The sequence below is a fragment of the Oryx dammah genome, unplaced genomic scaffold (genome assembly GCF_014754425.2).
Source record: "Oryx dammah isolate SB20612 unplaced genomic scaffold, SCBI_Odam_1.1 HiC_scaffold_2, whole genome shotgun sequence".
Classification (NCBI taxonomy): domain Eukaryota; kingdom Metazoa; phylum Chordata; class Mammalia; order Artiodactyla; family Bovidae; genus Oryx; species Oryx dammah.
In genome coordinates, this window is record NW_024070186.1 from 111,293,928 (window position 1) to 111,318,255 (window position 24,328).

At 38.3% G+C, this 24,328-nt stretch overlaps 2 protein-coding genes across 27 annotated transcripts in view; one reads left to right on the top strand and one right to left on the bottom strand.

Annotated features, from left to right (window-relative positions):
• The window catches only part of LOC120852210 (ABI family member 3 binding protein), a 284,742-nt gene extending 263,533 nt beyond the window's left edge, over positions 1-21,209 (top strand). For all 23 annotated transcript variants that reach the window (XM_040225716.1, XM_040225731.1, XM_040225702.1 and 20 more), the window contains 5 exons: positions 15,275-15,354; positions 16,033-16,062; positions 16,787-16,948; positions 18,231-18,353; positions 19,977-21,209. In XM_040225716.1, the coding sequence (XP_040081650.1) occupies positions 15,275-15,354; positions 16,033-16,062; positions 16,787-16,948; positions 18,231-18,353; positions 19,977-20,092 (511 nt within the window). In that variant the 3' untranslated portion in view covers positions 20,093-21,209. The remainder of the gene's footprint in view (positions 1-15,274; positions 15,355-16,032; positions 16,063-16,786; positions 16,949-18,230; positions 18,354-19,976) is intronic.
• A 311-nt stretch (positions 21,210-21,520) lies between these two features.
• Positions 21,521-24,328, bottom strand: part of TFG (trafficking from ER to golgi regulator) — a 31,416-nt gene continuing 28,608 nt past the window's right edge. For 2 of the 4 annotated variants that reach the window (XM_040225788.1, XM_040225773.1), the window contains exon 8: positions 21,524-22,335. In XM_040225788.1, coding sequence (XP_040081722.1) covers positions 21,953-22,335 — 383 coding nt within the window. In that variant the 3' untranslated portion in view covers positions 21,524-21,952. Of the gene's footprint in view, positions 22,336-24,328 lie in introns of all 4 variants that reach the window. The other 2 variants (XM_040225780.1, XM_040225767.1) reach the window with 2 other exon arrangements.

Consider the following 24,328-nt stretch of genomic DNA (forward strand, 5'->3'; position numbering starts at 1 on the left):
ATCAAAATTCAGCTCCATGTTATGGGTAAAAATAGGGGGAAATCATTATAGAGAGGAGCAAAGGAAGAGGAGGCAGGGAGATGACAGAAAGATGTGTCTGCCCTAACCCAACCTGGAGGTTAGCCTCAGACTAGATCCTGAAGGGTGGAGCTTCCTCATCTCTGACAATTTTGCCTGTAAACCACAGATGCGTTTCTTATCACCTTTACAAACACAAGTTTGTGGACATAGTTCTGCCTTGAGAGTTCTATGGTAGGGTTTCTCAAATTCCCCGAGAATTTTTAAAAAATTCTTTAGGGATATAAATATAATATTAAAGAATAGTTATAATGACTTACTATGTGCATGGTACCTTAAATTTACATGCATCATTTCATGTAAACCTCTTAAGAAACTCACAGATACTTTTATACACTTAGGAGGTTATAATTACTGTATTTAATAGTATCCTCACAAGTTCCATGATGCTCATTTTTATATATGAGGCTCAGAGAGGCTAAGTTACTTACCTTAAGGTTACACATTAGTGCAGCTGTGAGCCCAAGTCTTTCTGGCCCCTGAACTCACAACATTCACCACAGTGCCATGCTGCCTCCTGATGGGCAACTGAGAAGATGGTTTTTGTTTGAATCCATAACTGTCTGGGAAAAATCAGACATGGCTTCTGCCAGGGGTGTTATTCATTTGGCTTGCCCTCCATGAGGCCCAAAAGCTTGACCGCAGCTGTCACCTAGACTGTACTCCACTTAGATACTCATTTTGATGAAGCAGGTCTTAGAAATACCTTTTCAAATTTAATTTTCATTTTTGTCAGAAGCAGATGTACTTGGTTTTAAAACTCAAATACTACAAAGCAGTTCATTCCTATTCTTAAATTCTATTTGCCAGAAGCAACCATTTTCAATAATTTTGTTCATTTTTCAACTTTTTTAAGGTATTATAATTGATAAAATTGTAAGATATTTAAAGTATACAACATGATGATTTGATATACATTTATGAAAGGATTCCCCTGAATGAGTTAATATATCTATTACCTCATATATTTACTATTTTTTATAACTGATAAGAACATTTAAATTATAATCTTTTGGCAAACTTCAATTATACCATACAGTATCTCAACTATCATTATATTTTTGATCCTCAGATCCTATTCATCTTGCAACTAGTGTGAAAGCTTTTTACCAACATCTATTTCCCCAGACTCTGCAGTCACTTTTCTACTCTATTTCTATAAATCTAACATTTTTTTTTAAGGATCCACATATAAGTGATACCATGCATGATTTGTCTTTCTCACATGGCTTATTTCCTGTAGCATAATGCCCTCCAGGTTCATTCATGTTGTTGCAAATGACAGGATTTACTTATTTTTAAAGGCTGAATGATATTCCATTGTGTGTGTGTATGTGTGTGTATACACATACATACATGCAGTTCACCCTTGAACAATACGAGTTTGAACTGCGAAGGTCCACTTATACATGGATTTTTTTCAACAAACACAGTACTTGTATTTTCACTTTACAAATCTTTAAAGTTTGTTTGATTAGAGATCACAGTATGTGGAACCAAAAGAATTAGGGTTTGAGTCCTGATTCTATGCAAACTGTTTCCGTTTCTGCCCTTGGGTGAATCATTTATCAATCCCTTCATTTTTGAGGCAGAGATACCAATAACTCAGATTTTTACCTGACTGGGGGCTTGGCACCTGTAACCCCCACACTGTTCAAGGCTTAGCTGTGTGTGTTTAATCTCACAATTTCTTTATCCATTCTTCTATCAATGGACACTTATTTCTGCACCTTGACTAGAGTGAATAATGCTACTGTTAACATGGGAGTACAGATATATTATTAAGATAATGATTTCATTTCCTGGGATATACACTCAGTGTGAAATTACTGGATCATTCAGTTCAGTTTAGTTCAGTCTCAGTCGTGTCCAACTCTTTGTGTCCCCATGGACTGCAGCACACCAGGCTTCCCTGTCCATCACCAACTCCCGGAGCTTACTCAAACCCGTGTCCATCACGTCAGTGATGCCATCCAATCATCTCATCCTCTGTCATCCCCTTCTCCTCCTGCCTTCAACCTTTCCCAGCAATAGGGTCATTTCCAATTAGTCAGTTCTTCACATCAGGTGGCCAAACTATTGGAGTTTTACCTTGAGCATCAGTCCTTCCAATGAATATTCAGAACTGATTTCCTTTAGGATGAACTGGTTGGATCTCCTTGCAGTCCAAGGGACTCTCAAGAGTCTTCTCCAACACCACACTTCAAAAACATCAATTCTTCAGCACTAAGCTTTCTTTATAGTCCAACTCTCAGGTCCATACACAATTACTAGAAAAACCATAGCTTTGACTAGATGGACATTTGTTGGCAAAGTAATGTTTCTGCTTTTTAATATGCTGTCTAGACTGGTCAGAGTTTTTCTTCCAAGGAGCAAGCATCTTTTAATTGCATGGCTGCAGTCACTATCTGCAGTGATTTTGAAGTCCAAAAAAATAAAGTCTGTCACTGTTTCCATTGTTTCCCCATCTATTTGCCATGAAGTGATGGGACTGGATGCCATTGTCTTCATTTTTTGAATGTTGAGTTTTAAGCCAACTTTTTCACTCTCCTCTTTCACTTTCATCAAGAGGCTCTTTAGTACTTCTTTGCTTTCTGCCATAAGGGTGGTATCATCTGTGTATCTGAGGTTATTGATATTTCTCCCAACAATCTTGATTCCAGCTTGTGCTTCATCCAGCCCAGTATTTTGCATGATGTACTCTGCATATGTTAAATAAGCAAGGTGACAATATACAGCCTTGACATAATCCTTTCCCAATTTGGAACCAGTCTGTTGTTCCATGTTCAGTTCTAACTGTTGCTTCTTGACTTGCATACAGATTTCTCAGGAGGCAGGTCAGGTGGTCTGGTATTCTCATCGCTTGAAGAATTTTCTACAGTTTGTTGTGATCTACAGAGTCAAAGGCTTTTGTATAATCAATAAAGCAGAAGTAGATGTTTTTCTGGAACTCTTTTGCTTTTACCATGATCTAGCGGAATTTGGCAATTTGATCTCTGGTTCCTCTGACTTTTCTAAATCTAGCTTGAACATCTGGTAGTTCTTGGTTCACGTACTGTTGAAGCCTGGCTTGGAGAATTTTGAGCATTACTTTGCTATCATGTGAGATGAGTGCAATTGTGTGGTAGTTTGAACATTCTTTGGCATTGCCTTTCTTTGGGATTAGAATGAAAACTCACCTTTTCCAGTCCTGTGGCCATTGCTGAGTCTTCCAAATTTGCTGGCATATTGAGTGCAGCACTTTAACACCATCATTTTTAGGATTTGAAGTAGCTCAACTGAAATTCTATCATCTCCACTAGCTTTGTTCATAGCGATGCTTCCTAAGGCCCACTTGACTTCACATTCCAGGATGTCTGGCTCTAGGTGAGTGGTTATCTGAGTCATGAAGATCTTTTTGTGTATAGTTCTTCTGTGTATTCGTGCCACCTCTTCTTAATATCTTCTGCTTCTTTTAGGTCCATACTATTTCTGTCCTTTACTGAGCCTATCTTTGCACGAAATGTTCCCTTGGTATCTCTAATTTTCTTGAAGAGATCTCTAGTCTTTCCCATTCTATTGTTTTCCTCTATTTCTTTGCACTGATCACTGAGGAAGGCTTTCTTATCTCTCCTTGATATTCTTTGGAACTGTGCATTCAAATGGGTATATCTTTCCATTTCTCCTTTGCCTTCGCTTCGCTCCTTTTCACAGCTATTGGTAAGGCCTCTTCAGACAAACATTTTGCCTTTTTGCACTTCTTTTTCTTGGGGATGGTCTTGATCACTGCCTCCTGTACAATGTCATGAACCTCTGTCCATAGTTCTCCAGTCACTATGTCTATCAGATCTAATCCCTTGAATCTATTTCTCACTTCCATTGTATAATTGTAAGTGATTTGATTTAGGTCATACCTGAATGGTCTAGCAGTTTTCCCTACTTTCTTCAATTTAAGTCTGAATTTTGCAATAAGGAGTTCATGATCTAAGCCACAGTCAGCTCCTGTCTTGTTTTTGCTGACTGTATAGAACTTCTCCATCTTTGGCTGCAAAGAATAGAATCAATCCTATGGTACATCTATTTTTCATTTCTTGAGGCACTTCCATACTGTTCTCCAGAGTGACTGTACCAGTTTATATTCCCACCAGTAGTGCACAAGGATCCCCTTTACTCCATATCCTCACCAGCTTTTGCTATCTCTGGTCTTTTAGATAATAGACATTCTAACAGGTAACATCTCAGTGTTTTGATGTGCATTTCTCTGATGATTAGTGATGTCTTTAGCATTCTTTCATTTGCCTATTTGCTATTTGTATATCTTCTTTTGAAAGGGGTCTTTTCAGGTCCTTAGCACATTTTCCCCTTGGGTCATTGACTTTTCTGCTGTTGAGTTGTGTGAGTTTCTTATGTATTTTGGATATTAACCACTTATCAGATATATGATTTGCATATATTTTCTTCCATTCCATAGGTTGCCTTTTCATTTGTTGATGGTTCCCTTTGCTGTACAGATTTTCAGCTTGATGTAGTCTCACTTGTTTATTTTTGCTTTTGTTGCTTTTGCTTTTGGTGTCAGATCCAAAAATTATTACCAAGACTAACATAAAGGAGCTTGTTGTTGCTCTCAATCACCTAGTTGACTGTTCTTTGCAACCCCATGGACTGTAGCACGCCAGGCCTCCCTGTACCTCACCATCTCCCAAAGTTTGCCCAAGTTCATGTTCATTGCATCAGTGATGCCATCCAGCCATCTCATCCTCTGATGTCCTCTTCTCCTTCTGCCTTCGATCTTTCCCAGCATCAGGGACTTTTCCAATGAGTCGTGGGTACACATCAGATGACTAAAATACTAGAGCTTCAGCATCAGTCCTTCCAGTGAATATTCAGGATTGATCTCCCTTAAGATTGGCTGGTTTGATCTCCTTGATGTCCAAGGGTCTTTCAGGAGTCTTCTCCAGCACCACAGTTCAAAGGCATCAATTCTTTGGTGTTCTGCCTTCATTATGGTCCAGATCTCACAACCATAAGTAACCACCAGGAAGACCATAGCCTTGACTATACTAAGACCTTTGTCAGCAGAGTGATGTCTCTGCTTTTCAACATACTGTCTAGGTTTGTCATCACTTTCCTGCCAAGAAGCAACTGTCTTCTGATTCCATGGCTGTAGTTACCATCCACAGTGATTTTGGAGCCCAAGAGGAGGAAATCTGTCACTGCTTCCACCTTTTCCCCTTCTATTTGCCATGCAGTAATGGGGCCGGATGCCATGATCTTAGGTTTTTAATATTTAGTCTTGAGTCAACTCTTTAAACCTTCCTCCTTCACCCTCATGGAGGCGCTTTAGTTCCTCTTCACTTCTGCCATTAGACTGGTATCATCTGCATACCTGAGGTGGTGGTTGTTTCTCCCGCTTATCTTGATTCCAACTTGTACAACTTGTAACTCATCCAGCCTGGCATTTCTCATGATGGTCTCAGCGTACAGGTTAAACAAAAAGGGTGACAGCAGACAGCCATGTCATACTCCTTTGTCGATCTTGAACCAATCAGTTGTTCCATACAGGGTTCTAACTGTTGCTTCTTGACCTGCAAACAGGTTTCTCAGGAGACAGATAAGATGGTCTGGTACTCCCACTTCGCTAAGAGCTTTCCACAGTTTGTCACGATCCACACGGTCAAAAGCTTTAGCCTAGTTGAAGAAACAGATAGATGTTTTTTTCTAAAATGTCCTTGCTTTCTCTATAATCCAGCAAATGTTGGCAATTTGATCTCTAATTCCTCTTCTTTTTCTAGCTTGGATATCTGGAATTTTTTGGTTTGCATAATGCTGAAGCCTAGCATGCAAGATTTTAAGCATGACCTTACCAGCATGGGAGATGAGTGCAATTGTCCGATGGTTAGCACATACTTTGGTACTACCCTTCTTGGGAACTGGGATGAGGATTAACCTTTTCCAGTCCTGTGGCCACTGCTGGGTCTTTCAGATTCTCTTACATAATGAATGCAAAACCTTGATGCCATCCTCCTTTAGGGATTTGAATAGTTTTGAGGAGTTTTATGATTTCAGGTTTTTTGTTCAAGTCTTTAAACCATTTTGAGCTGACTTTTATATATGGTATAAAATAAGGGATTGTGGAATATCTTTCATTTTATTGTTATCTTCTTCAGTATCTTTCATCAGTGTCTTTATGTTTTCAGTGTACAGATCTTTCATCTCCTTAAATAAAATTATTCCTAAATATTTTATTATTTTTGAGGCTATGGTAAATTTTGAGGCTAAATTGTTTGTAAATTGTTTCCTTAATTTCTCTCTCTGATAATTTTTGGTATATAGACAATCCAACAGATTTCTATATATTAATACAGGATCCTACAACTTCTGGATGTGAGTCTGAGTGAACTCCGGGAGTTGGTGATGGACAGGGAGGCCTGGTGTGCTGCGATTCATGGGGTTGCAAAGAGTCGGACACAACTGAGCAACTGAACTGAACTGAACTACAGCTTTACCAAGTGTATTAGTTCTAGCAGCTTTTTGGTTGAGTGTTTAGGGTTTTTTACATATGTCATCATCTGCAAATAGAAAAAAATTTACTTCTTCCTTTCCAATTTGGGTGTTTTTTATTTCCTTCTCTTGACTGTTCTAGCCAGGACTTCCAGTGCTATGTTGAATAAAAGTGGTGAGAATAAGGATTCTTGTCTTGTTCCTGAGAGAGGAAAAGCTTTCAGCATTTCATCCTTAAGTATGATGTTAGCTGTGGGCTTATCATACAAGCCTTTATTATCTTGAGGTATGTTCCCTGTATACCAAGTTTGTTGAGAGTTTTTATCAAGAAAGAATGTTGAATTCTGTCAGATCTTTTCGTGCATCTATGGAGGTCATATAAACCACATAGTTTTTTTATCCCTCTTTTTGTTAATGTGGTATATCACATTGATCTCTGAGTGTTGAACCATCTTTGCATTCTTGGAATGGATCCCACTAGATCCTGTTTATGATCATTCTAATGTATTGATGAACTTGGGTTTGCTAATATTTTGTTGAGGATTTTTGCACCTACATTTCATCAAGAATATTGAATTATAATTTTCGTTTCTTGTAGTGTCCTTGTTTGGCAGGGTAATGCTGACCTCATAAAATGAATTTGGGAGTTTCCCTCTCCCCTTCAATTTATTGGAAAAGTTTGAGAAAGACTGGTGTTAATTATTGAATCCACCAGTAAAAACATCTGGTCCTGGGCTCTTGTTTCTTGGGAAGTTTTTGGTTACTGACTCAATCTCCTTGCTAGTAATTAGTCTACTCAAATGATCTATCTTTCATGCTTTAGTCTTGATAGGTTTTATGTTTCTAAGAATTTATATATTTCCTCTAGATTATTCAATTTGTTGGTGTATAATTGTTCATAATTGTTCATTGATCTCCTACAATCCCTTGTATTTCTGTAGCACCAGTTTTAATGTCCAGAGAAGGCAATGGCAACCCACTCCAGTACTCTTCCCTGGAAAATCCCAGGGACAGAGGAGCCTGGTGGGCTGCCATCTATGGGGTCGCACAGAGTCAGACACGACTGAAGCGACTTAGTAGCAGCAGCAGCAGCAGCAGTTTTAATGTCTCCTCTTTTATTCTGATTTCCTGATTTTACTTGAGCTCTGCCTTTTTTTCCATTACTCTAGCTAGAAGTTTGTCAGTTCTGTGTATCTTTTTGAAAAGCCAGCTCTTAGTTTTACTGATGTTTTGTATTGTTTTTCTGGTCCCTATTTCTTTTACTTCTTCTCTGCTCTTTGTTATCTCCTTCCTCCTACTTTGGGCTTAGCTTGTTCTTTTTCTTGTTCCTTGAGGTGTAAAATTAGGTTGTTTATTTGATATCTTTTTTTCTTAATATAGGTATTTGTTAAATTTATTTACTATAAATTTCTCTCATAGAATTGCTTTTGAGGTATTCCATAAATATTGTTGTCTTTCCATTTTCCTTTGGCTCAAGATATATTTTGATTGCTCTCGATTTTTTTTCTTTGACTCATTGCTTTTTCATTCGTATGTTTGTTATTTAATCTCCATATATCTGTGAATTTTCCAATCCCTTCTTTTAAATTGAATTCTATTTTATTACCATTCTGGTTAGAAAATATACTGTATATGATACTAATTTTCTTAAATTTATTAATACTTGTCTTGCATCCTAACACAGAGTTGAACACGAATGAGCAACTGAACTGAACTGAAGTATTAAAGGGGCTTCCCTGAGTTTGGTCCATTTACATTTACAGTAATTATTGTTAGATATGGACATACAATTGCTATTTTGTTTTGTAATTCTTTTGTTCCTTTCTTCATCTCTTTTTCTCTTCCTTTGTGATCTGATGACTTTCTGTAGTGCTATGCTGTGATTCTGTTCTTTGTGTGTGTATATATATATTACTGGTTATTACTTCGTAGTTACCATTACTTATTACTTATGTAGTTGCCAGATTTACATAAAATATCATGTCCATTTTACATAAAGTCTATTTAAGTTAATGACAACTTCAAACACACACCAGCTCTATTTTTTATACTCTTCCCTCCACATTTTGTTTTTATGTCATAATTTACATTTTTACACTGTATATCCAGTAATTAATTATTGCAATTATATTTATTGTAGTATTTTTGTTTTTTTAACTCTCACATTAGAGTTATAAGTGATTTACTCTCCACAATTTTAATATTAGAGTATTCTAAATATAACTGCATATTTACTTTTACCATTGAGTTTTATACTTTTATGTTTCCCTGTTACTAATTACCATCCTTCCATTTCTATTTGAAGAACTCTCTTTAACATTCTTGTAAGGCTGATGTAGTGGTGATGAACTGTTTTGGCCTTTGTTTGTCTGGGAAACTTTATTTTCCCTTCAATTCTGAAGACCAACTTCGCTGATTTCTTTTTTTTTAATTCAGCACTTTTGACTGTATCATGCTGCTCCCTTCTGGCCTGAAAGTTTTTGCTGAAAAATCTGCTGATGTTGTTATGGGAACTCTGTTGTACACAACAAGTTGCTTTTCCCCTGCTGCTTTTAAGATTCTTTCCTTATTTTTAACTTTTGAAAATTTAATGTCATTAATACAGGTCTATTAAAGTTAACGTTGGGATGGAGCTCTTTGGATTCCATTGGAACTCTCTAGCTTTCCTGGGTCTGAATGTTTCTTTACCCTGGTTAGGAAAGTTTTCAGCTGTTATTTCTTTGAATAAGCTTTCTGCCCCTTTTCTTTCCCTCTCCCCACTCCCCTCTGGGACTCAAATAATGCATATACTGGTCCATTTGGTGATGTCCCATACATCCCTTATGCTGGTTTTTTTTGGTGCTCGTCTGATTGGATGAATTTCACAGCCCCATCTTCACATCCACTCGCCCTTTCTTCTCCTTGATCCACTCTGCTGTTGAACTCCTCTGATGACGTTTTCAGGTCAAGTGTTACACTCTTAACTTGTGTTTTCCGGTTCGGCACTTTTAAATATTTTCTGTTAACTTTGTTCTCCTGACCTTGGTAGGCATATTAATGACTATTATTTTGAACTCTTTATGAGGTGTTTGCTTTCTAGACATTAGATAAAACAGCCACCTTTCCCAGTCATGATGGAATGGTCTCAGGTAGAAAATAAACCTTTTGAATCAGCCCAACCTCAGCTCAAATAGGAAAAGGAGTATGTTTAGGGTGTATATTGTCACCCTGCTTATTTAACTTCTATGAAGAGTACATCATGAGAAACACTGGGCTGGAGGAAGCACAAGCTGGAATCAAGATTACTGGGAGAAATATCAATAACCTCAGATATGCTGATGACACCACCCTTATGGCAGAAAGCAAAGAACTAAAGAGCCTCTTGATCAAAGTAAAAGAGGAGAGTGAAAAAGTTCGCTTAAAGCTCAATGTTCAGAAAACTAAGATCATGGTATCTGGTCCCATCACTTCATGGCAGATAGATGAGGAAACAGTGGCTGACTTTATTTTTCTGGGCTCCAAAATCACTGCAGATGGTGACTGCAGCCATGAAATTAAAAGACCCTTACTCCTTGGAAGGAAAGTTATGACCAACCTAGACAGCATATTGAAAAGCAGAGACAGTACTTTGCCAACAAAGGTCCGCCTAGTCAAGGCTGTGGTTTTTCCAGTGGTCATGTATGGATGTGAGAGGTGGACTTTGATGGAAGCTGAGCACTGAAGAATTGATGCTTTTGAACTGTGGTGTTGGAGAAGACTCTTGAGAGTCCCTTGGACTGCAAGGAGATCCAACCAATCCATCCTAAAGGAGATCAGTCCTGGGTGTTCATTGGAAGGACTGATGTTGAAGCTGAAACTCCAATACTTTGGCTACCTGATGTGAAGAGCTGACTCATTGGAAAAGACCCTGATGCTGGGAAAGATTGAGGGCAGGAAGAGAAGGGGACGACAGAGGATGAGATGGCTGGATGGCATCATCGACCTGATGGACATGGGTTTGGATGGACTCCAGGAGTTGGTGATGGACAGGGAGGCCTGGCATGCTGTAGTTCATGGGGTCGCTGATGGTCAACTAAGCCAATTATTTCACTAGAGGTATAATGCCTTTCATTTTTTCAATATTTCATATAATGTTGAAAGTGTGAGGCACTCAGTCTTGTCCAACTCTTTGCAACCCCACGGACTGTAGCCTGCCAGGCTTCTCTGTTTATGGAATTCTCCAGGTAGGAATACTGGAGTGGATAATTATGCCCTCCTCCAGGGGATCTTCCTGACCCAGAGATCGAACTCACGTCTCTTGTGTCTCCTGTATTGGCAGGCAGATTCTTTACCAGCTGAGTCACAGGGGAAGCCCCTTCATCTAATGTTACCCAAAACTAATTTTTGAGGGTCATCCTTGTTAAGGAACAAAAAAGGAGAGCGTTTTCTTCTTATTCTCTTCCCTAGTAACAGACTCTGGGAGTTCGTGATGGACAGGGAGGCCTGGCGTGCTGCGATTCATGAGGTCGCAAAGAGTTGGACACGACTGAGAAACTGAACTGAACTGAACTGAACCTGAGCTCCTGTTTGTTTCTCAAACCTCTGAGATTGTCCAAGAAACTTTCTTTATCTTTAGTGGCTCATAGTATTTGGGGGTGTGCCAAAACTCATTAGTGTCCCGAAGGGGAGAATCACAGCATCTAGATGCAGGCAGATTACAAGCTAAGCACTAGGTAGCAGTTGGGAAATTAAGTAGTTAAGCCCCTTCCTGGGAAACACTGGGAGATGGCTGTGTTTTGCCTGCTGAACCCAGGATATAGTTGGGGCGGGGAATGGGGTGAGGTAGGGAAGTGTGCTCTGTGTGCATTAAAAACTGGTTCTTTGTTTGCTAGCCCCGTGTATTTGTGAACACAAATTACCTCTCAAAGCAGGCAATATGGAGACCTATCCCTTGGGCAGTAGTTGTGAAAGCTGAGACTCAGCCATTTGTACAAGTCCCTTCCAGGGACATATTAGTGATTTTTTATTGTTGGAGCAGGCTGGAGGGAGAAGGCAGGGAAGGTGTCTGCCAACTTCCCCGTCCCTGGAGAAGATCACAGCCAGTCTCTAAATATGTGCTAAAACTAGAAGCCTCACCCTCAGGTGTCAGCTTTTAAAGTATGCAGGTAAACCCCTTTCAGGGAAAAGTAGGAAGATGGGCATTTTTGCCTGCTCCCTCTGTGCTAAGCCCTAGGGGACTAGCTAGTTAAAAACTGCTTCTTTGCCACAGTCCTGTGGGACTCGTGAATGCAAGGTCCCATTGGCTATCAGAGTCAGGTGATCCAAGGATTCATCCCTTTGGATGGAAGCTATAAACTTTGGGCACAAACATGTTACAACCTCCTTCCAGGGAGATACTAGCAACTTTCCAATGGCTTCCCTGGTCTCCAAAGAAGATCATAGCCCCCAGATACTTGCTAAATTAAAATCCTGGCCCTAAAAAAAAAAAAAAAAAAAAAATCCTGGCCCTCGGGCATTGTCTTTTAACACTGGCAGAAAAATAGGTGATTTTGCCCTTTTGCCCTCCACTCGGGGCATAGCCATCGTGACTGCTCATGCACTTGTAAGAAAAGCTTATTTGCTATATCCTTATGGTTTTCATAAACACAAGCCCTGATGGCTTTCAGAGCCAGGTACTTAGGGGACTGATCCCTCAGGTGAGAGTCTTAAAAGTTGGGATGTTAGATGTGGGTTATAAACCCTTTGCTCCTCAGGAAGAAGTTGGGAGTTCCCTCTTGATTATATGGTGCTGTGTCAGGGGTGGGATTTATGGCAAGTGTGTCCCAGCCCTTGCTACCCATCTTGATACGGGTATTCTCTAAATTCCCGAATGTAGAGGAGTTGCTCAGCTACTTTCTGGATCTATTTCAGAGGGAACTGCTCTATGTGCAGATGTACATTCAATGTGTCTGTGGGAGGAGGAGGGCTTGGGGCCTCCTATTACACCTTAGTACACCCTCTCTCATTTTCAATTATTTTAGGTGTTTCTTCTGTTAATTAAATCTGTATGTCTAGATTATTTCTCCAAATGACCAAATATTGGAGTCACCTATTTGTTACATGTGTTTGTTCATGGCAACATCTGGGGCCCCTCACCATCATCTTTTGTCTCTCTCCTATGTTGAAGATAATTCCTATATCCTTGTCTTCCTTGTTTACTTGCTTGCTTTCTGTCATTTCTTGAGAAACACACCTTCAAGAGAGGTTATGGAAGATATTTTTGGGTCCTTATGTGTCTGAAAATATCTGTGCTTTACTCTGATACTGTTTAGCTAAACACAGATTGTAGGATAACATGAACCCTTCAAAGTATTGTTCCATTGTTTTTTAACTTCTGGAGTTGCTGTCACATGTCATTCTGATTTTGGATTCTTTAAATGTGACCACTTTTCTTTTCAGAAACACTTAGGATCTAGTCTTTATCCTAGTACTCTAAAATTTTGCAATTTCTATGCGTTAGTCTTTTTCCTGAGCCATACAGCAAATTCCCCTTAGCTATCTACTTTACATATTGTAATGTAAGTTTCCACATTACTCTTTCCATACATCTCACCCTCTCCCCATGTCCGTAAGCCTCTTCTCTATGTAAGACATTACTCTTATACCTACAGTGTCATAAATCTCATGACAGAATGTGCTTCTTGGGAAAAATTTTGCCTTTTAAAATATACCACTTTTATATTTTGTTTAATCAGCCAAAAATATGTGCCTTTTAGTTCCCATGCTATTAATTAAACTTGGTTTAACATGATTTCTTCAAAACTTGTCAAGTATCATAAAATGGTGGCCAAAAAACCCCCAAAAGTAGCTTATCAATATTTGTGGCCATACTACAGATATAGCTGAAGTGTAAATAACTGTGAAATAAGAAAGAGACAGAAATAATTTCATCAGACTTGGCCAAAGCAGAGATTTTTGGCAATGGCCTAGAATGTGGAATGCATTGCCCACTTGAATCAAAGTCTAGATGCCTATGATTTCTTTTTTCCATTTTCAGTTCACCATAGTGGGATGATTTTCTCTTTCTTTTTCACAAGTTCATGAGGCCTCTGAGCTAGAATTTAATCTGTGGAAATATTCTATGCCGAAGCACCTGATATATGTGCAATTTATTTAAATGAGATGGGTGGCTTTATATCAGCAGTCTCTTATGCAAAGGATAATGGCACTTTCTACCAGCTGATTAGTTTACAAAAATTCTTTCATGTGCAGTCTCTCACTATAAAAACTCTGCATATTTTAATCCCTGTATCACAAAGTTTGGAAGTTTAGAAAAGCAAAGACAATAAGAGTACAATAGTTAAGAGCCTGATTGTTCTCAACTGATAAATAGGATTAATACTTATTTCTTGGGGTTTGTGTGTATTGTATTACTTTTTAGATGTAGTGTACTTTTTGAGTACATAGGAAGCACTCAAAAAGTGGTTGACATTGTAATACTACAATCTGTCTTCCTTGTAGATTGCAGCAGTGTTTTAATGCAATGCCTCAGTAGCCAAAAATCTTTTGAGCCCCAGAGTTTTCCTGTCATTGCTCACTTGGTTATCCTCTGTACCAAACTGAGAGCTGTCATCCGTTTTTCACTTTTTTAATAAAATTTTGTGTGTGTGTGTGTGTTCTGCATTCTTAGTCAATTATAAACTTTTCAAAAAGGGGAATTATTTCCCAAAGTCTTTCACAATTCTCAGCTGACTCAGCTGGTTTTACATTTGAAACTACTTTCCTACCAAGTCTGCTACTAACAGGAACTCTTAGTTTCAGGCAAACAGCAAATAGCTTTACTGTGAATTTAAAAGGATTTGCTCTGCTTGAGTATTCTATGGGTGAAATTTGTCAAATATTGCCTAGCAATTTAGTGCATAATTCTTAAGGACAGAAATCAAACAAACTTTTAACTATTAGGGATATGGGCTTATTTTGTCTTTTGTTTTTTGACATAAAGGGTTAAGGACCTGGTCCATATGAATCTGGTTATAGAGGGAGAAGGGGGTGTCTTTACGCCCATGCTTATCCTGAGGTGACATTACCCTGCCATTACTCAGGATATATCATGACTTCATATGATCCACATAAGATGTGAGTTCCAGGTGATATAATCAGCAACTTCCTGCAACATAGTATTTTCATATGCATCTGTTCCCATAGTTTATCTAGTTCTCATGTGTCAGTGGCCCCAGGATTCACCTCAGAAACTTACTATAAATACCTCTCTGGAAGCCCTCAAAAATGGATTCAGTAGCTACAATGGAGCAAAAAAATCTGCATTTTAAATAAACTTTCTCCACTACAACTCTATCATGTGATTCTCACATACATAGTTCAAACCCCACGGTGAGGAACACTAAGTCTAAGGCAACAACCCAAGTTGGGAGTTTTGCAATTCTTTGCTCCGAGGAAGTAGCTAATCGTTTGAAAAAAACTGAGACTCCTAATTACTGGAATTAGCCTGGGTCTGCGAATGTTGCTTTCCTGGATGTCTATTAACAACCTGCTCAGCTATTTCTATTCTGTTAATTTGGAGATTTTAAAAAAGAACAGTCTTAAAACAGACAAGCTGTTTGAACAGTAAAGAAATTTTTCTTTTCCTGAAGCTGCTTCTAGAACATAAGTCCATTCAACATCATGATGATTACAAAACAGAATTGGGAGGAACATTAAGTATGACCAGATGTTGTTTCCTACTTCTGAAGAATGTTGTTCTCTTTTTCTCCCCCTTCAGCTATGAATTCCAGGTGAAACCCAAAAACCCACTTGGTGAAGGACCACCCAGCAACACAGTGGCATTCAGTACTGAATCAGGTAAATACATCAGCCAGAATTCCTAGCTGGATATAAAGGGTCACAGTGTTTGCATAGCTTGTCTGAAACCAGCTAAATGAGGTAAATCATTTCTTGATTTCAAAAACCCATCTATTTGAAAAACCAATGAAGCTACCTTTTAAAGAAGCAACACCTGGGCTTTTCCTATTTTCATGTCAGAAAAATGCTAGGTCAGTCTATGCTCAATAGTGAATGAATGCGCCTCTCTATGCCTAGAATCAGAATGTCAGACTTAGTGAGCCAGTTATATCCAGAAAGGGAATTCATGTGATAGCTTTTTATGATGAAACGCTGTGAAATTTTCTGATCTGGCCTAAGTTCCAGTTCCTTAATGATACATCTGCACAACTGCAGTTCATGGCATCCTAGTGATTTTGTCAGTAGATTTTTTATGAAGCTAAAAAGAGGAAGATTTGAAAATGGAAGTAAAATCTAGTACAGCAAAAAAGACTCCTAACTACTTAAACCACATATAAAAGACATAGCTGAGCTTCTCCAGTGCAGAACCATCCCCAAAACAATTTTCAAGTTTGGACTTTAGTAGGAGTGTATGTTGTCTAAGACTCCGTAACATCTGTTAAGCACCCATCTTCTTTGCCACATCATTGGAATACTGGGACTTACCTAATAAACTCTGACTCTGCTATTTCTCCTCAGCTGACCCAAGAGTGAGTGAGCCAGTTTCTGGTAAGTACCTACCTCAATGAGAACACAACTGCATGCTTTTCTACAGTGATTCAGCTAAATGGGCCCGGTAGCATTTGAGTCATGATTTCACTTTAGTCCATTTAGTCTTCTTCAATTACCTGTGAATGCTTACCTAAAATGTTCAGTAACATGGACAGCCTATGATGTCTCGGGAACGAGTATTCTGAAACCTGCTTTTCATTCAAATAACAGACCGGCTCATATCTTCTGTTTAAGATATAGCACCCTCACTTCCACTTTTGTGACTTTATTTATTTTCACTGCTGTGTTATATTCCACTGTGCAGGGTTAGGGTTATTCATTTTTTATTGAAGGATAATTGCTTTACAGAATTTTGTTTTCTGTCAAATTCATCTCTACTTTTAATAACGTCACATTAAAGCAACTGTTTACACTGAAACAGTTTATCTCAGAAAAAGAAACCTAATTTTGTTCCTAACATGATGCTGTTGAACACTGCAGAAACTAATCAACTTCGACACATACTGCTCCAAGATTCACCTCACTATTGACAGAAAATTAATGGGGGGCTTACGTGTTTAAACACCTGTATTTTTTCGCTCCAGTATTTAGCACTGGAGAAAACCAGGTATCAGCAGGTTGACAATGAACTTTGCAAACTGCTTGTTAAAAAGCTTTTAAGATAGCTCTTCAGGACCCAAAGTTAGATACTAAACTCAAACCATGTGCTTTCTTTATGCAGCGGGAAGAGATGCCATATGGACCGAAAGACCCTTTAACTCAGACTCTTACTCAGAATGTAAGGGCAAACAGTATGTCAAAAGGACATGGTATAAGAAGTTTGTAGGGGTGCAGCTGTGCAACTCTCTCAGATACAAGATTTACCTGAGTGACTCCCTCACAGGTAAGAACAGGAAATGCTCTGTAGCACTCTGTAACTTAGGCTTTTCTATGGACTCTGTCAGACATGACAGAAATACGGGTTTTCTTTTTGAGCAAGGTATTATTGGAATCTTAGCATCTGAGAAATGCTGTAAGGAGATAAATAATGAAAATGCAGTTTGAAACAGTGCCATCATGGCAAAGTTGAATGTAGAGAAACTAGTCACATCCAAGTTCAATTACGTTACAGCCAACCCAGAATGAAAAGCTTACTGGTAGTGAAATGAGTGTATCTAACAATAATTACGGAAGGAGTATGACCTATTTAAGATTTTAAGTCTGTCAAGAGACAAGAGCAAGGTTAAGACAATCAGCCAGAAGGAATAACCCCTTGCCTCCAGACTCAGTGGGTTCTTTTCTCTTCTATATTCATACAGTAAAACTTTTAAACCCCAACATAGGAAGGTAGATATTTGTTCCATCATTTAACAAATAGTATCTGTTTTGTTCTGACGTTGCTGGGGACAAAGCAGGACTGTTGCTGCCCGCCTTTTATAAGTCTGTGAATCCCTTAGCTACATATTAACACACGACTTGTACATTTTCTTGGCATTCCGAACCATTTGTTTCTGCTCTTTGAAGCTTACAATCTAGTGGGGAGACAGAAAACAAATATGTAAATAAGAATTTCATATTTAGGAAATTGAAGGAAAAAAGAGGGATGAAAGAAAATGGTGGAATGGAACGAAAGCTCCTTTAGTTGAAATGTTTAGGAAAAGCTTTCCTAAAAGCTTTCCTGGAAAGGTAACACTTATGCTGAGAAGAAAACTGAGAAGGAACCAAGAAAGACCAAGGGATAAAGCAGCAGAGGTAGAGGGAAGATTACATGAAGACCTGTAGCAGAAACGCCTCTCCAGTTTACTAGCACGGCTGAGGCTTAGTACAGGAAGATCAGGCAGGCATGTAATCACGTGGAGCTTGGAAACTGGGTAGGGACTGGGTTTTATTCTGAGTGTAACAGAAGACTGCTGGAGAGATTGATGGAGGCAAGTAACATTATCTGAGTTGCATGTTGAAAAGATGACTAATCTGTGAGAGGAGGAGGAGAGGAAGAATAGGGAAAGGCAAGAGTAAAAGCAAGGATGCAGCTGGGAGAGTCGATGGTTCCCTTAAAGAACACTGTGACTTGAACTAGAATGAACAGGTGGGGAAGTACAAGAACATGGAAGACGGATTATTTGAAACAATTTATTTCAGAGTTGTCCCAAATCAAAGAAATACCTCATGATCCTTTTAATTTCCAGGAAAATTTTATAACATAGGCGATCAGAGAGGCCATGGGGAAGATCACTGCCAGTTCGTGGACTCATTTTTAGATGGACGCACAGGACAGCAACTCTCTTCTGACCAGTTACCCACCAAAGAAGGTAGGTTTTCTGAGCTTGCTCAAAAGCAAGAGGCTTTTACAAAGGAACCCAAAAAACATTCAGGCTGAGCAAAAAAAGTGTCAGCTGCTCAGTCATGTGTGACCTTTGTGACCCCATGGGCTGTAGTCCACCAAGCTCCTCTGTCCATGGGATTCTCCAGGCAAGAATACTAGAGTGGGTTGTCATTTCCTCCTTCAGGGGCTCATCTGGACCCAGGGATCAAACCCAGGTCTCCTGCATTGGCAGGTGGATTCTTTCCTGTCCAAGCCACCAGGGAAGCCCTCAGGCTGAACAATGCAATCATTTTAAAAATCAATCTGTAGTCTTCCTACTCTACCTGCCAAGGAAGACAAGACTGTCTACGTAAGACCTTAACATGAAGACTTTAATAGAAGTTTCTGAACTTTCATCCCATTCCTCAAGACTCTGTTGCTGACACATACATTCTACTTTAAGAAAACCTGAATCTGCAAAAGCAGCTACTGAAAGAAACTTTAAGCATTTCCCAAACTTAAATCATTCATGTACTATCTTTATAATTTGTCATACTCAGCACACAGGCAGGTTTTAATTCCTTCCCAAAAAAATTAAAGAAAGCTTTACTACTATCATGGAGAAGGACATGGCAACCCACTCCAGTATTCTTGCCTGGATAATCCCATGGACAGAGGAATCTGGAGGGCTACAGTCCACAGGGTTGCGAGGAGTCGGACACAACTGAGCAACTCACACTTTTGCTTTCCTACTATCATAAAAGGAAAAATATTATTTGCCTTATAAATAATTATATAAATACACAATGAAAATAGAAGAATTCTGCTAAGAAGTGACTAACCACTGCAACTTTCTAAAGACACTTTAGCACCAAGCTGTGTCATGAGGACTGAAAAGACTGAAAATCAATCCCTGTCCAGGTAGGGTAGGAGAGGGTAAATTATATATCTGTTACTACTCAGGAACTACCAAGAGAGACTTGTTCTTTTAGCTATATATTTTGGTCGCTGGCGTTAAAAATAGCAACCATAGTAAAAGATGACTGAATAAGATCTGTGAACTCATTAACAGAACACTGAAACTATAGCCACTCAGGAACTAGATAGAAAATATAAGTTCTATTTCCATAACATTTTACATTCCCAGCAGAATTTTAAATCATTTAGTGTAGGGTCCTTGAAGGATGATTTCACTGAAGTTTAGTTCTTAGACATTTAGCAATCTTAGAACTAACTCCCTTTTGTTTCCTAACATTTTAGCACAACACACCTCTACCCAGGCCACTTCTTCAGACTACCTCTAGGTTATAATGTACAGAAAGTACACCTTCACGTAGAACAGTGTATACTGAACTTGGTCAATGACACTCAAACATAAAACCCTTCCAACTTCTGTCCCTTTTCATTTCAGCTTTCTCTCTCAAGTATCAATAGTACCAACCCATCCTAAGTGTCCCTATGTTTAGCCCACCATTACCACCTCAGGAAAGACACTGGGGCCTCTGTTGCTATCCAGTCTAAAACACTCTGCTTCACCTAGAGTAACCTTCAAGCATTCAAAGGCACCCTTCAATCTAGGAGGACAAAAACATAACACAGCAGCTATTAATTTTAACTATTTCCCTCTTAGGCTACTTCAGAGCAGTTCGTCAGGAACCAGTCCAATTTGGAGAAATCGGTGGTCACACTCAAATCAATTATGTCCAGTGGTATGAATGTGGGACTACAATTCCAGGAAAATGGTAGATGCTGCAGTCACATTCAAAAGTGCCTTCTGTTTCATCGTTTCAAAAAATAATTGGAAACAGTATGGTATTTGTCACATGCATTTAAAGCTCTTTTGTTTACTATGTATAAAAGTTTAAAATCTAATAGCAATATTAGATGTTTATTAGAAAGATTGCTAAGAATATTTATCAGGTTTTACAAAGTCATTTTAAGAAAGCAAGATATTGATATTAACAGAATAACATTTTTGGGGAAGCTGGCTCCCTGTTCATGCTATTTTAAGAGATCATTTGTATATTATTTATCACACTGTTGTAATGATGTTCTGAGATACTTTTATAACAAATTAACATCAAAAAACTAATATACTTTAAAAAATATTTACATTTATTGTGTATTCTTCCTACTGTTAATTCCATAAATCTCTACTTGGCTTAACTTATTAGATCAAATTATCATCAGCATATTATATCTGGGGAGAAAAGGTCCTAATATTCACATGTTTATTTAAACTTCAACTTTTTAGTAATAGCTAAGTAACTTCTGAAACATTTAAATAGCCATTCATGCTAATATACATTTCATTAATTATCTACAAATTATTGCAAACATTGTCTGAATCAGTAAATTTCAGTTGAAAATGAAATTGAGAATTTGATATATCATTTCAAAAATATATATTTTGTTCTTTCTCTACCCATAAGTATGCTACAATGTCTGAATGTTCTTTGTCAAACTATCCCTTTAAGCAGTTGTGTTCATGCTGTTTTTAATCCTAATCAAGCTATATCCAAAGACTGTAGTGAAGTCTAAGCATAAAAGGCTAATCCATGATGAGAGGCCTACCATTTTATGATATTTACTCTATTTTTACACAGAAGATCTCTAGGGAATGAATGTATCAGAGGCTGTTTTCTTAATTCTAACAACCTGTAATGAAAATCTGACTTATTTTTATTTAAAACAGTATTATTCTCCTTCACTGGGGAGGAAGACAGGAATGCTGCATTGGTGCCCTCATTCTGAAAGGACCTTTCTGTGCTTACCTTTCAACATGCTTCAGTTTTATCAATACTTCATTTTATATTTTTCAAACAGTATAAACTCTGCAATAAAGAGATGTAGTTTTTTTTAAGACTGAGTTCTTCATTTCTGAATGGTTGATTGCTATAAGGAAACTCGCAGGTTGTTTAGAATCTACCAAGCTCCCTTGCATCTTTTAATATTATATCTACTGTGTTTATATATAATGCTAATCTTGATCTATTTTAAAGTTTTGTCATTTAAAACCAAAATCAGGACAGAAGACAACAGCACTGTGCTTCTCTGAATAGAAAGGCCTAAGATAAAATATCTATATTTCAAGACCAAAACATCATTAAGGATTTTTCCCATATATATACACACCTATAGAATACCAAAGACTAAATTAAGTTACAAGACCACTAATGGATTCAATCATCTTTATTAACCTATCAATGTTACATTTTATACATAATAGCTAGTCTTCTCAAAGGGATCTACTTTAGTACATCGTGTTAATAAAAAGCCAAGTAAGAGGGCTGAAGTTCAACCTAGCATTTTAATATCCTCTGGACAAGGCAAACTAGAAAATCAATCACTTTGCACACATGTAAGAGTAGTGTTCCAAAATAAGTACGAAGCTGCTATACTTTTAAGCAGGGGAGGAAAAAAACTTCCATTTTGGTCTTTTTTCTTCCAGCAAATTATACTTTCAATTAACAGCAATAATGGTATCATAAAAAAATGCTCTGCTTTTTAAATTCCTGAACTTCAATACAAATTAAAATAGTAGTATTGGAGTCTTTTGGGAGGCAAACAGCTAGCAGCTACGTTCATCAGGGTAACTGAGCCTCTTTATCGATAACCTGGTCCAGGTTGGGTATAGCCCTGACCAAAGGGAGGACGACTACGTGCATATGGGTTAGACCCACTTGAAAGAGGGGCCATGGTACTTCCAGGAGGTGGGGTGAAACCTGGTCTTGGCTGGTAGGCCCCGGGTTGGCTTGGAGCCATTCCCGGTTGTGAGGCAGGGGCCACAGTGTAATTAGTGGGCTGAGAAGTTTGGGTAGTGTAAGTTTGTGGAGGGTAACTGCTCGCCTGATACTGCTGTGGAGGTTGAGCAGACAGTTGCTGAGGCTGACCAGAAAAGGCAGGTGCCGGTGCCTGGGAAGTTGGTTGCTGGCCATATCCTGGGAACTGCTGAGGTTGCTGGGGTCCAGTCTGCTGACTATAGCCTGCTGAAAACGCAAAACATACACCTCTTACTTTTTCTTTTGGTAAACATTTTCCAGAGAATTAGTCTTACTGTTATAGACAAAAAAAAAAAAGAAATTTAACAAACTTAATCCTAAGTATTTAGCTGGCAAGTAGTGGATTTTATATTTCAAGACCATATAGTAACAAAGAAGCATTTTCTAGACAATTTTGTAAACCCTCTAAAATGAAAATCCCTATATATATATATATTTTTTTTTCTTTTTTTTCACTTCAACTCCTCCTAGACTGTATAATCCCTGAGAGTAAATGCCTGTTCTAGCATAACTCCCAGTATAGAGTATATGCTCAAATGATAAATGTGGGAATTAATGCAAAAGCTAGTCATTAACCTGGTTCTGAGGGGCCTGTTTAATAACAGTACCAAATAAACACACACTGTAGAGAATAAGTGTTTTTAAATGAAACAATGCTGCAACAAATATAACTTACTATGTTAGTGAGATGCTTTTTAGGCTTATTCATCCTATAAAAATTAAAACATTTAAGAATAAACATTAAGTGCCCATTTTCACAATCCTTAAAATCTTTTAGATTTTGTATCATGGTTTTGCCTTTATAATAGCAGTAACAACAGAAAGCATATCATACTGCCCCACAAAAATGAACATCTATATTCATTAGTTACTAGGATGTAAAGCTTTTTTAAAAGAAAAGGTCTGCTTCACTAAAAACTTTTATCTCTACCATGAAACACACCTGCAGCTACTTGCAATGAAACCTCTCCATTGACTGGAATCCTGTCAGCATTAAATACCAGATACATAAGAAAATTATTAAAATGTGTACAACCCTGCATCAAAAAAATAAAAAAATAAAAAGGATTGAATGAACTGAGTATATTCTGAACTCACCTTGGACCTGGGTTCAAAATTTACTCATGAAAGAAAGCTTTTGACATAGTCCATGAATAAAACTGGAAAAGGTCACAGAGGAAAACTGCCGAACGAGCAGCGTGCCAAAGGTGGTCCAGTGTCACCACAACCACTACGTCTCCAAGCAGGGTGTTTGGGTGACTATCTCCGTGTCTCCAGTGTCAAGTCACAGGACTAGCAGGGTCAGGAGTACAAAGCAACACTTCGCAAAGGACTAAGCTTTACCCAGTGAGGCTCCCAGCTAAAAGCGTTAAGAGCAGCTCAGTTTTTAACAAGCAAATCAAATACCAATGCATTCTACTCAGGGCAGTACCCAAATCAAACTAAATTCATGAAAAACCTTGATGTCATACAATTTCTCCTATTCGCTACATAAAACCATAAAAATGTTTTTACTGTAAGTTTTTGGAGAAACAAGGTTTTATACTGAAAATGTCTATTCAATTTAAGATTGTGAGGGAAAAAAAAAAAAAACTGTTTTCATCCTGCCAATTGATATCTAAACTGGCTTTTCAACAGACTCTGGGGACAACTAAATCTTTATTTTTCAAGAGAGAGGATACTGCCTAAGAGCCTAAGTTGCTGTTTCATTAGCAATCTACTGTCTTTGACCATAATATAAAATACCTCTGTATATATAAACCCTTCCTTCCACCACCATCCCCTCTGTTGAAAAACAACTACTTTGGTGAAAATCACCATAAATGGCAAGAAATGGAAATTGTGTGGCTGTCTGAATAAAGTAAAATTAAAGGACAAAAAGTCACGTGATCCATAAAGCCTAAAATATTTACTATTTCGTTTTTTATGACAGAAAAGTCTGCCAAGCTCTGGTTGCAGCTGAGAGAGTGCAGAATGATATAGGGAAGTCATTAACTACAAACTCAAGTGTAACGGGTTCTGGTCTAGCCTCCCCACTGAATTGGCTGCTTGTCCTTCGATGCATCACAACTCTTTGGACCCTAGTTGCCTCATTTATAAAATGAGTGGGTAAGACAAGATCAGTGGTTCCCAATTCTCACTACACTTTAGAATGACCTGAAAAGCGTTGAAGATATCAATGCCTGAACCCCACCCTCGA